General features: G+C 38.6%; 2 protein-coding genes across 3 annotated transcripts; one reads left to right on the top strand and one right to left on the bottom strand.

The window, feature by feature from the left end:
- Positions 1–320: 320 nt before the first annotated feature.
- On the bottom strand, positions 321–6,175 carry LOC148358455 (histone H3.3A). 2 transcript variants are annotated; one of them, XM_088345100.1, is made up of 4 exons: positions 6,014–6,175; positions 1,468–1,613; positions 1,218–1,371; positions 321–1,141 (listed from the first exon to the last, which is right to left on the bottom strand). In XM_088345100.1, exons 2-4 carry the CDS (start codon positions 1,593–1,595, stop codon positions 1,013–1,015), a joined length of 411 nt encoding a protein of 136 aa, XP_088201226.1. In that variant the 5' UTR covers positions 1,596–1,613; positions 6,014–6,175; the 3' UTR covers positions 321–1,012. The 2 variants fall into 2 exon arrangements, with proteins under 2 accessions (XP_088201226.1, XP_088201225.1); XM_088345099.1 differs by lacking the exon at positions 6,014–6,175 and adding an exon at positions 4,450–4,607.
- A 165-nt stretch (positions 6,176–6,340) lies between these two features.
- On the top strand, positions 6,341–16,410 carry nop53 (NOP53 ribosome biogenesis factor). Its single transcript, XM_088345098.1, has 12 exons — positions 6,341–6,720; positions 6,869–6,945; positions 10,585–10,687; positions 11,071–11,267; positions 12,526–12,581; positions 12,673–12,768; positions 14,081–14,182; positions 14,256–14,423; positions 14,517–14,692; positions 15,622–15,688; positions 15,913–15,989; positions 16,093–16,410. The coding sequence occupies exons 1-12, from the start codon at positions 6,521–6,523 to the stop codon at positions 16,151–16,153; spliced, it is 1,380 nt and encodes a 459-aa protein (XP_088201224.1). The 5' UTR covers positions 6,341–6,520; the 3' UTR covers positions 16,154–16,410.
- Positions 16,411–17,488: the final 1,078 nt, after the last annotated feature.

Genomic DNA, 17,488 nt, shown 5'->3' on the forward strand with positions numbered 1-17,488 from the left:
GGCGGGGGTGCTGGAGCCCATCCCAGCTATATTCGGGCAGTGGGTTGGGTACACCCTGAACTGGTTGCCAGCCAGTCGCAGGGCAATGGATTAGTTTGAAATTATGTTGCTGCTAAATGTCATTAAACTAATGTTTTGATCCACTTAGAACTTCACCAATAGTTTGGCTTTTTCATCCTATTTTGCCATTTTTACACGTTTATCCCGGAGTGACATGTCTGATCTCATTTCAATGTTCACTACGCTATTATCAGACCAAAAGACAACTTTAATTGTGTCAATTTTATTTTTGTCTGGTAAAAATGACAACATCGACACACTTAACCACAATTAGTTTTATTCATGTTTATGTGAATTTGAGTACAAATATTTTAGCCTTCAAAATGACCAAAAACACAAATAAAAATAAAACAGTAGAAAAAAATTGTTTATAGACCTGAGAGAGAAACAAATCATAATATTGCATGGACATAATGTGGTGGGGGGAAAAAAAATCAACTTAGATTTGCTACATATATGCCACATAGAAGTGTCAAACCATGCAGTCATTTCAATCGCATTTGAAATTGACAACCACGATAAAGCATTTGGCTTCTGATACAATATTAAACACCAATGTTTTTAAAAATAGAACTTGTGTCCGTTGTAAAATAACACCCCTGAAAATGAAAATAATTAGACCCAAAACAATTGAATGTGCCCGCATGAAAAATGCAAATTGGGCTCACGCTAAATACTATGCTAATTTCAGATTACACACTACTTCAGGCTTAGCAAAAACACCATAGTAATAGCAAAAGCTTAAATGAGTGTAATAGTACATACTTGTATGAATATATATCTAAGGGAACTCTTCTACTTGTAGCACCAACCAACACAAAGATCACACATTTACGGTTATCACAGTCATGATATATAAAGGACCTCAAACCATACTACTATGTATGTTGGGAAAAGGAAAGGATAGTGATGGGACAAGTGAAGAGTAATTCATGAGAAAGAGGGAAAAAAATTAAGCACGCTCCCCACGGATGCGACGTGCCAGTTGGATGTCTTTGGGCATGATGGTGACACGCTTGGCATGGATAGCACACAAGTTGGTGTCCTCAAACAGACCCACCAAGTAGGCTTCACTGGCCTCCTATGAAAGAAGAAATATTAGATAAATGCCATCACTCCATTGAAAAGATACCAAACCTAACCGGGATGAATCAGACCTGCAAAGCGCCAATGGCCGCACTCTGGAAACGCAGATCTGTCTTGAAGTCTTGGGCAATTTCTCTCACCAAACGCTGGAAGGGCAGCTTGCGGATCAGCAGCTCTGTTGACTTCTGGTAACGACGGATCTCACGAAGAGCCACAGTTCCAGGCCTGTACAAGACAGGTTAAACCGGTACATAAAACAACCTTATGTGGTCCATTTATACCTCTAAAGCATTTTTTCTGAAATAGTCAGTAGGTCCTTACCTGTAGCGATGGGGCTTCTTCACACCTCCAGTCGAAGGGGCGCTCTTGCGGGCAGCCTTTGTGGCAAGCTGCTTGCGTGGAGCTTTACCTCCAGTGGATTTACGGGCAGTTTGCTTGGTACGGGCCATTTTCTCTGTGGATCAAAGCTGAGAGAACACAGAGTAAATTAAAGGAGCTGAACGAAATTTGGAACCTCGTTAATCCCCGCGCCATCTCCTGGCCTTTGTCAGCTAGTTCATGATGCAAGTGCAAGTACGTGCAATTCCTAAACACGCTCGGACAAACTGTTCTTTATTTTTGTCGTTGGGCTTTGGACTATGCTTAAAGAAAGACTTATTTTTTCCCCATTTTCATGCTAGACTTACAAATAAAAAACAAGAATGTCGTCTCTCTCCAGGGTTCCTTGTCCCCCCATTTCTCCTACCTAATGTGTTCTGCCCCGAACAGCTCTGATAAAAGTAAGATTAAAGCAGATAGGCAAAGTGGAATATAAACCATTAGGGCTCTTTGAACTCAGTGAAGCATTGTTAACACATAAGGGACTGCACAATACACAAAGAGGTAAGTATTAGTTTCAGGAGCGAGCAGCAGCAAGTCAACTGCAGGAGAGAGAGTGGGAAAGGTGAGATGGCACAACATTCATTTGGACAGGTAACTTAAAATTAGTTTTACCTGGTTATATCAGTATCAGAAATTATTTTCCCCTCATTTTATTAACACTCCACTTATTGAAACATGAATATTTTGTTTGTTTGTTTGTTTGTACATGATTCAATTGTTTGTTTGTACATGATTCAAATTGAATCTTTTCTTCCGGCGCCGTCACGAATGGCAGCCACTCCAGCAGCTCCCGTGTTATTTTGTTCTCAGCTCAGGGACGCTGCTGGAAATGTGAATTTCCCTTCGGGGATGAACAAAGTATCTATCTATCTATCTATCTAATATATAACTCAACTTTTTAAGGACACTCTAAACAACGCACCCCAAAAGTTAATGTGCCACAAGGGAAAAAAGTAATTGTCTATTGATATTATGCACTTGTAAAACTTGGGCCAGTCTCTAAGCATTACCTTTAAAAAAAACTTTTATCCTAACATTTTTTATCTTATCTTAACATCCTTTGCTGTCTGGTAATCCTGAAAGGGGGGTGCCACATGTGCGGTCCCTTCTCAAGGTTTCTTCATTTTCCTCATGTTGAGGTTTTTGAGTTTTTCCTTGCCCTCATGTTGGTTCCAGATCAGGGGATGATGTAATAATAGTCTTAAAAATAGTCTGTGTAATAACCTGTGCAGCCATTTGAGACTCTTTGTGATTAAGGGCTATACAAATAAAAATGACTTGACTTATTTTTCTCTTTTATGTATTATTTTTTTATCTTAGAGTGGTACCATGTCTAATCTTGTTGCAGACAAAGTTCACGTTGTTATCAAGACAATAAAGACAATTCTATAGTATTCTCTGTTGTCAAAATAACAGATTTAGAAATTAAATATATACATAGAAACTTTAGTAATGGTGTAAAGCAACAATACATACATGGCTACATTTTGACATTAAAAAGCCATTGATTACAATCACACACTCTATTTTATGCCCAAAACTAAATTAGTCTCCAGACTATTGTAAAAAAAAAAAAAAAAAAACATGTGCATGTTTATAACTAGTAAAAAACTTTTACCATAACAGAAATCGAATGCGATCATCGGAGTGATTTATTTACGCACAAAAAACGTGGTCTCACTTCAAAATACAGCAGCTGTAAAATAAAATACTAGTCCAAGATTTTGTTGTAGTTGTTTAAATGAAAAAAGGGGTAGATTAAAAAAGGGGTTATCGAAAACGTAAAGTGGCAGTGTTGGTGAAGATGAAGTTGCCGAAAAAAACAATATTTTAAACAAACAAAAACAATTCAGAAAAAAATTGTTTTTATGCCACATAGTCTGTCTCGATTGTTAATAGGTTCCGCGTTGTGTTTGTAATGTTTATTATCGCTTAATAAAGGCAAATGCAATTATTTACGTTGTAAACATTTTTGCCTATTTATTCTGACATTCTTATCTTATTTTCGCATTAAAAACTTTATTATATGTTTACTCTGATTTGTGTCTAAACTGGGTCAATACAATTTTTCCTAACGTTGGTAACAACATAGACAATTTAACTTAATTGGTTGAGGTTGACAGGAATAAAAGTAATGTTATGGGGATTAAAAAATGTAAAAATAAAACGGTTAGCGTTGGTAATGGTGTAAAGCAACATAAATATACGTTTTTATTGATTCTTTTTCAGATTTAATTTGTGCGCTTCAGGATTGTTTTTTCGCCGCTTCGACAGGATCGAAACAGAAATGTCTACGTCATAAATGACAACCGAGACGCCCAATCACGAGAGAGCTTTAGAATTGTTATGAATCTGTCCCCCAATTGCAACAGAGTAGCCGAAGCCCCTCCCTCTGCGCACAGTTGAAGGTGCGTTTGTTTTGATATACTGATAATCTCAACGTGGCACTAGCGTATTTTCCCCCATTCAAAATGAGCCATTTTAGCATAAACCAAAGTGACACCGCCCGCACAGGCTGTCTAGTATTGACAATGCAACGCCACCGCATATAATGGCTGGCTACTAGCATGAAGAACCTAAACGGGAAGGAAAATTCACTCTGGTGATCGCAATGGTGGAGGAAAAAAACATTCGTTTTGCTTCAAACCAGTAGCACGAATGTGGAGTATTATTATCAAAGACGACAGTAGAGATGTCAAGGCTTCACTAGGTGCACATTATTTTGTCAACCGCCCCCCTCAAGTGAAGCACACTTCGAGACAAAAATCGCCTGATCGGAAAGCAAGACTCGCAGACGCAGATAAAGGCTCGACCGCTCTGCGTTTGATGTTGTTAAACATAAATCGACGGAATAACCTTATTCCTGCAATACCGAACTGCTGGGAATGATAGATGGATGATTAACTAAAACGCGACACTTACCTGTGAAATTTTATCGAGAAAATATAGCTTTGGATTTGGATTTAATTTCTTGAGTCTCTTTCGCGTTGTTCTCGCTTCAAAATGAAGGGAGGGGAAAAAGGAAAAAGAATATAGCAGCGCTTTCCTAGGCACGTTTCCCATGATGCATTTGGGGAGAACATGTCCAAACTTGATCAGAATAAAAATCAAACCAACACGCCATAAAAATAATATAACGACATGGTATTAGTTTAATAAAATTTGTATTTTGGTTAACTTTATAAAGTATGGTTTTAAAGTTTCGTTTTTTTCCGTGGAAAAAATAATCCAGGTAAACGCATTATATGTGATGATTTATACTGTGATACACCATACTGCATTTAAATATTTTGACAGTTATCAATTAAAAACTTTAGTTTTTGCAAGTTACCTCCTTGCGGGAAATTACGATTTCTTATTTTGTCGAGAGGAATAATATGACAGAACTTTGTTCATTAACAATTGCTAACGGCAGAGACGTTTACACAGTACCGTACAAGACAACAAAACAATACAGGGGTAACAATTTATTGCAAAAGTGATGTGTCGTTCGCGAACAAAACGGCTTTATAAGCCAGCTCCCCTTATCAGGAGCCGGTCCCATGCGAGACTCCTTTTCCTCTTATGATTGGTCAATATGCATTTCCTCATGGATTCCGTGTTGCTGACTTTGAAATTATTGAGCATATAAAAAGTTGAAATTGGTTTTTAGTCTTTTTTTTTTGTGTGTGGATATTTTAATATTTGAATTTATATTTGCAGTTTCTCAGGGGTAATGTCCTTCAGTATTTTTTAAAGTGTATTTCATTCTTGTATTTCTGAGTTTATTTGTGACACAATAAAGTGAATATCTTTAGTTTATCTTTTTGTGTTCTTTATGAGATTCTGAGTTGCTTGACTTTAAAATTGCTTTGTATAAATATTTTTAGTTTTCACATTTGTTAAAATCTCACTTTAGAGAAAAATAAAATGCTTATGATTCAGTGGTATAATAGATGTTTGAATTTTTAATTCAATTTGTGCATGTTATATTGGTTATACAGTACAGGCCAACGAATAAAACGACCATCCAAATGTGTCTTTTTTTATCCCTCTCCTTAGCTTTTTCTTGCTTTCATTTTTCCCCCTTTTTCTTTTTTTCATATTTTGTTTCTTTTATTCCTAGCTTTTTTATTTATTCATTTATTTACCTTTTTCTTCTCTCCCTTTTATTCGTCTTTACCTTTTTATCTTCTTTCGGTTATTTTTCTCAGCTGATTTTAATATGCCTTTATTCTCCTTCTTTCTCTCTTTCCACTTTTTTTTTACTTTTTCTTTTTTGTTTCTTTTTTCCTCACCCATTACTCCCTTTTTCCTCCTTTTTTCTCCTTTCCCATTTTCTTTTATTTTTTTCTTCATCTATTTTTTTCTCTAGCTTCCTACTTTTTACATACTTCTTTTGTTTCTCATTCATTCATTTTTCTTTATTCCCCCCTCACCGCGGATGCACACTTTTAAGTAATTTCTTTATAATGTTACATAATAATTAATTACATATATGGATTACCTCCCTGCGACTGGCTGGCAACCATTCAGGGTGTCCCCTGCCCACTGCCCGAAGATAGCTGGGATGGGCTCCAGCACCCCCCGTGACCCTACTGAGGATAAACTGTGCAGATAATGGATGGATGGATTACCTCATTTGCAGTCCATTCTCAATGTTTTTTCATTTTCCTCATGCTGACGATTTTGAGTTTTTCCTTGCCCACGTAAGATCAGGGGATGGTGTAATAGTCATCTGCGTCCTGCACAGCCCTTTGAGACTTCTTGTCGTCAATGGCTATACGAATAAACATGACTTGATTTGATTAAAGCAACAAAACAAATCTGAAGACCCGTTGGGAGCTTTGTGAGCCGAGTCGAACGTTCCAATTCTCTAAAAAGCCATGATTCCCGTCACTAAATAAAGGCGGTGTAGTCCTTATACATTTTCCTAAAGGTGGCGCTAAAGTGCACTATAAACTGTAGTTCTCAAAAGAAGAAGAATCGAGTTTAATTTCCTTTCAAACCCAACATGGCGGCTGCTAGGAAGGCCAAACGCGTGGCCGCATCGCAGCCAGGCTTTTTAGGTTTAAAGTCCGACTCTACTGGCGGAATTGGTAGTCGGAGACAGCGGTTCAACAAAAATAAGAAAAAGAACTGGAACAAACACAGTGACGTTAGAGACGTCGAAGATTTTTTAGAAGACATTAGGCATCAGGAGAGGACCACCGGGTAAGTTGCTTGTGTTTCTTGAGTGAATTGTTCTGAAGAAAACTCAAAAAACAACAGCACAACGAAGCCTTTGATTCGTTGTTATTTACTCCTGCATGCGTGTTGTCAAAATGTTAAGCTGAATAGTTATTTTTGTTATTTATTTCAGTGGTCTCCTAGCCGACAAGCCTGATGACAGTCTATTCGTTCTGGATGTTGGGCAGCCACAAAAAGTTAATATCAAAGGTAAACTAGAAATTATTATGGTTAACTAAATTTGAGTCGTGTCTTAATTTTTAGCTGTTAAGGGACAGCGTGTATTATCCATCCATCGATCCATTATCTGCACCGCTTATCCTCAGTAGGGTCGCGGGGGTGCTGGAGCCCATCCCAGCTATCTTCGGGCAGTAGGCAGGGAACACCCTGAACTGATTGCCAGCCAATCGCAGGGCACACAGGGACAGACAATCACTCATTCACACTAGTTATAAAACTAGGGACAATTTGAACCGGCCAATTAACCTGATATGCATGTTTTTGGAATGTGGGAGGGAACTGGAGTGCCCGGAGGAAACACACACAAGCACGGGGAGAACATGCAAACTCCACACAGAAGGTTTGATCTCACGACCTCGGAACTGCTGCACCCGCGCTAACCACTGCTCCGCCATGCTGCCCAGCGCGTATTATTTCACCACTAAATGTTGCTGCAACATGTAGTGCAGGGGTCGGGAAGCTTTTTGACTCAAAGAGCCATAAAAGCAAAAAATATTAATTTTATTTTGGGAAAGAGCCACACCATATATTATGAGACAAATTTACTAAATTGCTAAACCGGCGCCCCAGACAAAAGCTTAGTCTTCAGCACATTTATTTTTGATGATTTGATAAAAATTATGAAAAGAGAATAATGCCAGAGCCCCTGTCCCAAATTCAACAAACATACCACTTTAAACTTGTCTCTTTCTTGCAATTACTCAAGATCGGTTAAACTTCTTTTGACCCTTTTTTTCATACATATTGGTTTCAAAACCAGATGCAAGCATTTATTTTGTAAAAACGTCACAACATTCTGAGAATAGGGAGCCTTATGTGCTTACCTTTGGCGAGAGATGGGAGGGAATGCTTGTACTTTTTGCATAGCTCCACCCATCCCTCCCACTCACCCAATCAAATGACTAAGTTCTCTTCCGGTGTTTTGGCGTATTTACAGTTCTGTGGATTCATCATAAAGTATCTGAACACCGAACACAGATTATATAGTGAACTTTTAAATAAAGGATTATTTAGCGTTGTACAGCCAAAACGAGTTTTTTTTCCCCCTTTTTTGTGTGACACCTTGACTGTAAATTGTAGTGAAAAACGTGCCCTATATATACTGCGAAGTGTTACCTTTAAATTTAGCTTTGGTTTGGCTTTACGTGTACCTGAATAGGATGGACAACTCCGGTTTTGAACAAGATGGAGAAATTTTGCATGCAATCAAATTGGTCTCTGAGCCACAGATACTCATAGAAAGAGCCATATATGGCTCGCGAGCCATAGGTTCCCGACCCCTGGTGTAGTGCATCTCAAATGAGTGCTAAAAAGCACAAAGAAAAATACAAACTACTGAGACTGTGGGACCAAAACGCACCATTTTATTCTTTGTTTTACTTGGCCTTTTATATATTTTTGGGGTACCCTTAGTAGCAAGATACTGACAATTGTGTCTGCTCCTTTAGACTCATGGTATGCAAAATACATATTTCTCGACCTACAAGTATTTTAGAAAATGCTTGTTTTTTTGATTGTGTATTTTTACTCATTATGTTAACTGTTGTTTACTTAAATTCCTTTGAAATACCTACACTCCATTGTTTTCAATTATTGAAAAATACTTTACATATGGGTGAAGTTCTTAATATTGTTGCTCAGCTGTGTTTCACAACTGCCTTTTTGGCACAAGGGGGCTAGGTTGAAATGATCAACACAGACCTAGAGCGCCCCCTTGCCGTTTAGTGTGAAACTAACATGTGAAATGATATACCCGGTAATAAAGTGTCAATAATTTGACAGGTGGGTCTCTCCGGAGTACAAGCCGCACACCCAGGCCAAACTGCGACTTATAATCCGGAAAATACGGAACTTTAAATCTATAAATCATGTCTTCGTAAATGCACATGCAAGATTAGAAAACAAGTATTTGAATTACAGGTATATTTGTGGTTCTTAAAAATACATGATTCACACAGGATTTCTTATTTATTTGTACTGGAGACATTGAAAAAATGTCTTTGAAAGTCCTTTAAGAGTGCTTGGATTTGATCATGAACAAGGTGAATGAACCCTGCTTAAATCTATATTGTTTTTTAATGAATAACGATTTTTTTTTTTTCGTTACCACTAGCAAGCGTTAAGGAATACACTGTCCCTAAAACTATATAATGTGTACCGTATTTTCCGCACTATAAGGCGCACCGGGTTATAGGGCGCACCCCGAAAAAATAGTTTTTGGTCTTATTTTTGACATACATAAGACGCAGCGGATTATAAGGCCCTACAATGGGAACGTCGACAAAACAGTCAGATAGTTCAGTCAAACTTATTACCCCCTTAACATTCTGAAAGCTTGCAAAGACGTGTCGAGAACACGTGCGGATGCGGTGTCCGTACGATGTCACTCAAATGCATCGTTCCATCATTCGGAAGGTTAAAGTCTTGAAATTCAAGAAATGCCAACCATTCCTTAGTTTCTATTTTTTTTTTCGCTCGCAACTTTACTGTATATATAATAATAATAATAATAATAATTTCCTTTGTATTGTCATTCTTTGTAACAATGTACACAGAACGAAATGTCGATACACCTGACCCGTTGTAGCGAGTCGATGCAGCCGCAGCCAACAGAGGGCGCCGCCATTATACCAATTAGGTATGACAATAAACACTTGGAATTAAGTTTATTTTAAAAATAGACTCCATTCCATCCATTATCTGCACCGCTTATCACAGAAACATCGAGTTCAGTCTGAAACAAGATACAGGGATACTATATATAGCCGGAGTAGCTCACCGAAGTCGTTGTGTTCATAATAATGTGCAGCCGTGGTCCTCTTATATCCGTGAGTTTAGTAAATCCAGGAGAATAAAATATTTACAAATACAAAATAGTAAAAAAATGCTTTCTGTATGGCGTCAGCCACGTGCTATACGCATTCATCTTTTTCGGCCAATTGCAGGCTTTGTTTTGCCGTTTAAGCCAATGCCAGCCTGTAAATGATAAAAAGGATCCGCCCCTTGACCTCCGAATAACTTTAGCCAATAGTGATCGATTCAACTGATGATTGACACGTCTTTTTTGGCCAATTGCAGGCTTTGTTTTGCCGTTCAAGCCAATGCCAGCCTGTAAATGATAAAAAGGATCCGCCCCTTGACCTCCGAATAACTTTAGCCAATAGTGATCGATTCAACTGATGATTGACACGTCTTTTTTGGCCAATTGCAGGCTTTGTTTTGCCGTTCAAGCCAATGCCAGCCTGTAAATGATAAAAAGGATCCTCCCCTTGACCTCCGAATAACTTTAGCCAATAGTGATCCATTCAAATGATGATTGACACATTGGTTAGCCAATGAAACGCCGGTAAATAAATCCCAGCATACACCGCGGACTACTTGGCGTTCGGGGGAAAATCTAGTCGACGGCTGCAAGTTAGTTGCAAGACTTTGCGAATTAATATTGATCCATAAATAAGGCGCACTGTATTATAAGGCGCATGGTCAGCTTTTGAAAAAAATAAAGGCTTTTAGGTGCGCCTTACAGTGCGGAAATTACGGTACTTTTTTTTTTTCCCCAAATCTTTACAAGGCTGAATCTTTAACTGAATTGAATGTATATCTTAACAGCATCTGATCAGGAGCAGGGCAAAGAGAGGAAAAGGAAGTTCCAACGTCCTCTCAGGATAGACCTGATTCTCCAGCATAACTCACTTGTCCCTCCAATCAAAGAGTTAGTATGCATCATTTATTAATTTTTACTCAACTGATGTGTCAATTTCTTTTTCTCAAATATTAAAACATGTAATTTCCAGCTGTCTTTAATATTTCCAACAATGTTTTATATAATGTAGTACATGCATTATTCTAAAACCTTGATATGGTTTTACTCATTGTCCAGTGATGATTTCATCCTTGCGCTCCCAGTATTTCCTTTTTGGAAATGTGAAGATAACCTATAGGAGCTCAGGAAACTGTTGTGTAAACGGTTACTTGGGATCTGAGGATTTGATGTCAGCTTTTAATATCACATAAATGTAAACTTAATGTGCTTGCTCGCAATTTTTTTTGTTTGTTTTCCCCACGCAATAATCTCCCCTATGTTTGCTTCTCCAGTGTGCTTTCTCACCAACAGCCAAATGCAAAGAAACTTCGTAATCATGCCAAGAGAGTTGAGCATCTGGCAGGCAAAGGGATGGTACCGCAGAAGAAGAGAAAGGTGCTCAACATACAAACGTCAAACACACAGGCTAAAAAGGCAGAGCCCAACAACAATCCAAGTAGAGAATATTACGACATCTGGGAAAAAGAGCGTAAGTGTTTTTAATTTTTTCAATAGGGTAAAAAAATCTGTTTTGTAAAGTTGGATTTCAATTTAATGCGATTTGGAATTTATTATGGTTCCATCCATACAGGGAAATTAAGCATTTCAGGACGAAATGTCATTTGTTGTATTTGAAAAAATCTGAATTTGTTTCGTTCCATCTGTATGGAAATTAATGACAATTTCTGTGTTTAACAGGACATCTTTGTTTACTGGGAGTTCAATGGTCTGTTATGTGCTCGTTTTTGTACTTTGGTAATTATACCTGTATGAAAAAATATAGCTAGGCTAACATGGAGCTTTAAGCCATGTTTAGATTAATAGAAGTTGGTAGCAATACCGAAACCTATTTTACTAGTCACGTCAAGTTGGGTTAATTTGTTGAAGGTAAATCACAATTCTTACCCTCTAGTGCATAAACGATGCTGATCCTCTTGTAGTTTAAAATGGTGATGACGGTGAGATGAGGTTTATCACGGTTACAATGTGATTTCGTCCAGAAGCTTTTCATCAACCTTTTCAACAGTGAAATCATTAATATAATTCTCCAATGTATTGTTCAGGCCCTTTTGGTGACTTTGAGATGCTATGTGATCTTACAGGCCCCAAAAAGCATACATTTCCTTCAGTGAAATTTATCCCACTGTGACACTTGCCATGTCAAGTCACATTTATTTGTATAGCCCTTAATCACAAGATGTCTTTAAGGACTGCACAGGTTGAATTTACGCCATCCCCTGATCTTAAACCAAAACGCGGGCAAGGAAAATCTCAAGACCTCGGCACGAGGAAAATAAGAAACCTTAAGTGACCTCACAAGTGGAAATCCCCCTTTCAGGATGACCATGGTGCAATAGATCTAGCATTGGTAACAGTACACAAAACATAGTGAACATCAATAAATGAAAACAATAGGTAGTAATATGTTGAAATTTGTCCAGAGAGTCCAAAAAGTCCATGACAACATAGCGCTCTTCACCAAAATGTTGAATGTTTGAGTAAGTAAGGGCAGGGCTAAGCCATAGTTCAATTGTTTCCTCTGTAATCTGGTTATCAAACCATTTAACACCAGAGTTATAGAAAGTTATCTTCTGACTGATATTTCTTTATTCTTTTAAATCTGTACACCGCGTTAGCTGTTTTTGCAATATAATTCATTCCACCCTTACAGTGAGAGATAAAAGGTACTGTGATCTTACTTACTGTAAGTCATCAAGTAGTGACCTTCATCTTTTCTTTTTGAGCAGCCCCGAGTACAGCTGATCCATGGTACCTTCAGCAAACTGGCAAAACGCGGGTCAAGGTCAGAAACCGTAAAGAGAACTTGATCTCAGTGTGCTGCCTTATTTTCAGTATTTACTTAATTCAACTCGATTTGATGTATATTGCGGTAGCGGCCTGAAGTGTTAAATGAGAAGCCATCTGTCCTACCTGCAGTGGAGGTGATAGCTCCTGGAGGTTCCTACAATCCAGACTTTTTCTCACATCAGGTAAATTCACTTTCTACTGCCTAATCACTAGAATAAATATTATTTTCGTTAAATCTGATTGGTAAATTGCATGTGAAAGTAACATTTGTACTCAAGTAATGTTTGTTTGCATAGCCCTTAATCGCAAGGAGTCTCAAAGGGCTGTACAGACTATTATTTCAACACTCTCCAAATTTAAAACCTACCCGAGGGCAGGGAAAAACTCAAAACCTCAGCATGAGGAAAATGAAGAAACCGTGAAGAGGCATCGGTTGAGAAATATTTGATATTCTCATGTGTACTAAAGGATACTTTCAATTGGTACTGGTGCAACTCAGAAAGTTGTGTGTCTGGTGATGATCTCATTCTTGCGCTCCCAGTATTTCCTTTTGGAAATGTGAAGAGAGTAAAGGAGCTCAAAAAAAACTGTTGTTTGAATGGTATCTTGGGATCTGAGGATTTGTGCAAGGGCAGCTATTATTGTATATCACTCAGTTTTAAATTGACATAAGGCACTTACAGACTGCTATTGAAGTCTAGTGCAAGTAATAAATTGTGTTAAACTAGGACTGTGGGAGGTAGCAATCGAATCATATTTCATTTTATCAACCGCCAATTTCAAAACTTGCGAAATCTAAGGTAGGGATTTAAGAACTGAAAGAAACCGCACAACAGTTTTTTTTTTTTTTTTTTGCACAAGCCTTGAATTTAAAGCTTTGCGTTAAACAATTAAATGTGTTATTATTTGTGGGAAAAATGCTCAGTATTTTTAATCAATGAAACTAACTTAAAAATGGTGTTGGATGGGGTTTAGGGATTAAAATTCAAAAATTTTTTGAATGCGCAAATTTAATCCACATCAAACAAGAGGCTCAGGGCAAGTTTCATTGCATATTTAGTGCCTCCTAGTGGTCCAAAATTAAACTCATTATAAAAACAAGATGATTTGAATAATAAACATACTTATAAAGGTGCTCTTTTTTCAAAACTCCGTAGGTCTAGTAATTTGTATTTTGCATAACATTAGCTTTACCTGGGCAAAAAAATAGGTTAAATGGTGGGTTATGATCACTTTTGAGTCTCCGTAGTTAGTATTCTTTATTGTGCTTTGTTACACTTATTTTCGCTTGCACCACAGAGTGGAGCCACATCTAGTGGCCAAATATCCCACCTCGAAGATTTTAATTGATTAAATCTGTCGGCGGGCCTGTAATGGGCTGCGGGCAGTTTATTTGACTCATACGAACTAAGAGGTTAAAAAAAGTTTCGATTTTCGATGCAAGAGTCAAATGTGTGTTTGACGTGCTCTCGTGTGTTTCCATTTCAAATGCAGGCTTTATTGCAAAAAGCCCATGATGTGGAGGTTGAGAAACACAAGGTGAAGGATAAAATCAAGAGACAGCTTGCTTTCAAAAAAGCTGATCGAGCAACTGAGGTACTCCGTCCTTCTAGCTTGATTGTCACTCCGTTTTGGCAAGCCTGGATTGTGATTGCGCTTGTGTTTGCAGGAAACAGTCTTTCAGGAGCAAGTCCAAGGCCTGGTGGAAGAAGATGAAGAAGTAGAAGAGCCTCCTAAAGAAGAAGAAGAAGAACAGGGTGGTGTGGGAGGAGCCATCGCAGTGCCAGAGAAGAAGACTGAGAGACAAAGGAAAAAAGAAAAGGCCGAAAAAATCAAGGTGCTTAGAATGTTACGGCAAAAAAAATATCACATTGTTGTGAAAACCTGCAAATAATTCAGGTTGACGTGTGTCCATCTTTTGTTCCAACAGGTGCGACAGCAGCTGGATGAGAAGGAACATAACATCAAACGCCAGCAACTCTTCCAGCTTCGCTCTATCAAAGCTGCCATTAAACGACAGGAGAAGAAGAAAGCTGCAAAGCTCAAAAAACGGAAGGCCAGGATAGAAAAGGAGAAAGCTCTACCCAAACGCCTTGGCAAACTCAAGTATGTGCTCAACATGGTTATCGCATTTCCCTCAAAATTTTAAAAGCTTTGTGGGATGTCACGGACCAGTGGTTGTATTACACGACATCCGTTGAATTCTGTCTCAAGCAGCTTTATCGGGCTCCTGGCAAATTGTCAGTTATCTCACAAAGAGTGGAAGAATTCTGGCACTCATTGTGGTCCACTCAGTTTTAATTGCTTTTAATTTTACCGCATTTTCCACTCTATAAGGCGCACTGGGTTATAGGGCACATTAATTTAAGACTACAGTAAGACCTACGGTGTTTTTTGTTCATAATCATTGGGCTCTCTATAAACTTACCTCATATAATAGTGCAGTGAGCAATCACTCAAAAGTGCCATTGATTCAAATTTCATGTGCAGCAGGAATTGAACCAGGGTAATGGCAGTGAGGGCTTTGTCAATTTGCTACTAGACCACCAGCAGTACAGATGACATATGAAAAACATTATTTGCACAGTGCATTTTGTCCTGCATTCTGTTAGGTCAGTCTTTCGCATTGTTATTGACGCACAAAATAGACTTGAGAGACTGTCGGACCAAAATGTACAATGCAAGTTACTGTTTCTGGCTCTGTGAGTAAAAATAATGTGATGGATAATCTCTAATGCCTCTTCATTTGTCTTCTGTACCGTTAGTGGTCCAGTGCTAAAGTGTCGGCGCCCTCACCGCTAGGACCTTGGTTTGATTCCCATTTGATTCATTGTATTGTGATACGGGCCAGGCAACAATGATTATTAATGTACTGCATGCATTTCCAATTGTATCCACCATTTTCTGCGCTGTTTAAGGCACACCGGGTTGTAAAGCGCACTTTTAAATTTCTGGCCAATTCATGGTTACCTCACAGTGCAGAAAAAAAAATGTCATTTTGGAAGAGTCATTTACGTCCTTTTTTTGGTTTTCAGGTTTGAGCCTCAGGATCTTGAACTCAAACTAAGTAATGAGCTCACCGGTTCCCTACGTCAACTAAAGGTACTGGTTTCATGTCAAAGCTTGTCTATTACTGACTTCCAGTCCCCCAAAAGGCTGTATATCACTCGAACAGTGACACATTCGTAGGAATTAAATGGTGTCTAACTTCTTGAAATATGAGAAAGTTGGAAACAATCCCACTAATGGGTTATTAGAACATTGAAAATGCCCTGCAATTTATCCTGATGGTATTTTTGACTTGTTGTAAATCTGTTCTGCTGCAGCCAGAGGGCAGCATCCTCAAAGACCGCTTTAAGAGTCTGCAAAAGAGGAACCTCATTGAACCCAGAGAGCGAACCAAGTAAGAATCTTTTCTGTTTCGACCTAATATTTCATGCTTGGGTCACGGGGAGCTTTTTCAAAACGACTGTTGCCTTAAATGACCGTCTCCTTTCCCCCTTTAGATTGAAGAGGCGGTACAAGGTGAAGTATGTGGAGAAGAGAGCTTTTAGAGGAATCACTTAATACCGCAGTGCCCCAGAAGAGTGGAAGCCGGCTAAAGCCACACATACCATACGATGGACCCATCTGTATATTTAATGTTATGACCAAGTGAAATTCAAGTTTTAATTGAAGCCAGAAAAGCCTTTATTATTTGTGTTTGGGAAGGTACATCTGTTTCTGATCAAGCGACAAAGGGCGTTTTATTGTTCTACTGATCAGAGAATGGTTTTGAATGATGCTACATTTATTGGCATAAACAAATCAAACACCCTGACAGATATCCCAGTTGTGCTCTGGAATTGTGCAGCAGTTTTGTTCGGATAACACATTGCTCTTTTTGTAGCAGTTTTCGAATAAACAAGTATTTGTAGTTTTTGTGTGACTTTTTCTTTTGAGTCCTATAGACACAAAATACTTTTTCTTATAAGCAGCAAAATGCTTGATTTTTAGGTGCCCAAAAGTAACTTTCAAGTTAAAACCCTTTAGTTCCCTGTACCTTGTAAATTAGTCAGTTTTTCATTAGTGTCCCGAGTTATTAAGTAAAGACCAGTAAAAACGTGACTCTTGATACCACCTCTCCTCCCAGAAGAACTGATTCTGCTTGCGGCGCAGGCAAAAAGTCACAAATGCATTTTTTTCCTCAGAGTGAAGCAGTGAAAATTATATTCTCTCTCAGAAATAAATTTCCTACCGTCCTTAGAGGTGACTGCACGAGCCTATCTGAATATACAGGTAACGAAGATGTGTATCCTGAAGGCCTTCAAGGAAGGAATATTGCTCTTATTTCATGCTAACTATTTCGTATGCATGTGCACATAGAGCAGGGGTGTCAAACTCATTTTAACTCTGGGGCCACATGATTGAACAAACATTCTGTCGGGGCTGGGAAAGGGAAAGAAATAAGAGAAAGAGGGAGGGTGGGACAAAGAGGGAGAGAGCGTGAGAAACAAAAGATAAAAAGAGAAGTCGTGAGAGGGGGAAAGAAAGGGAGCGGAAGAAAGAAATCCAAAGAGAAATAGACAGAAGGAGAGAAAAGAGAAAAAGCGTGAAGGGTATGAAGCGAGAAAATAAAAAGGAAGTTAGAGCAAAAGAGGTTAAAAGACAGAGAAAAAGACAAAGAGCAACAAAGAAAGAGAAAAAGACAGAGTGAAAGAGACAGTGGGAGAAAAGGAGTGGAAAAGAGAAATACAAGTACAGTGTCTTTGTGAGAGGCACCTGGCTTTGGCAACATCAAGTTGACATATTTCAACCTGCAGCTTGTTTTTCTCTTGCGCTTCTCTGAGTGTTGTCTTGCGGGCCGGATTCAATCCCCTAGCGGGCCTGATCTGGCTTGCAGGCCGCCTGTTTGACACCTGT

The sequence above is a fragment of the Urocampus carinirostris genome, chromosome 10 (assembly GCF_059441175.1).
Source record: "Urocampus carinirostris isolate Australia breed hairy pipefish chromosome 10, RoL_Ucar_1.0, whole genome shotgun sequence".
In the NCBI taxonomy this organism is placed as follows: domain Eukaryota; kingdom Metazoa; phylum Chordata; class Actinopteri; order Syngnathiformes; family Syngnathidae; genus Urocampus; species Urocampus carinirostris.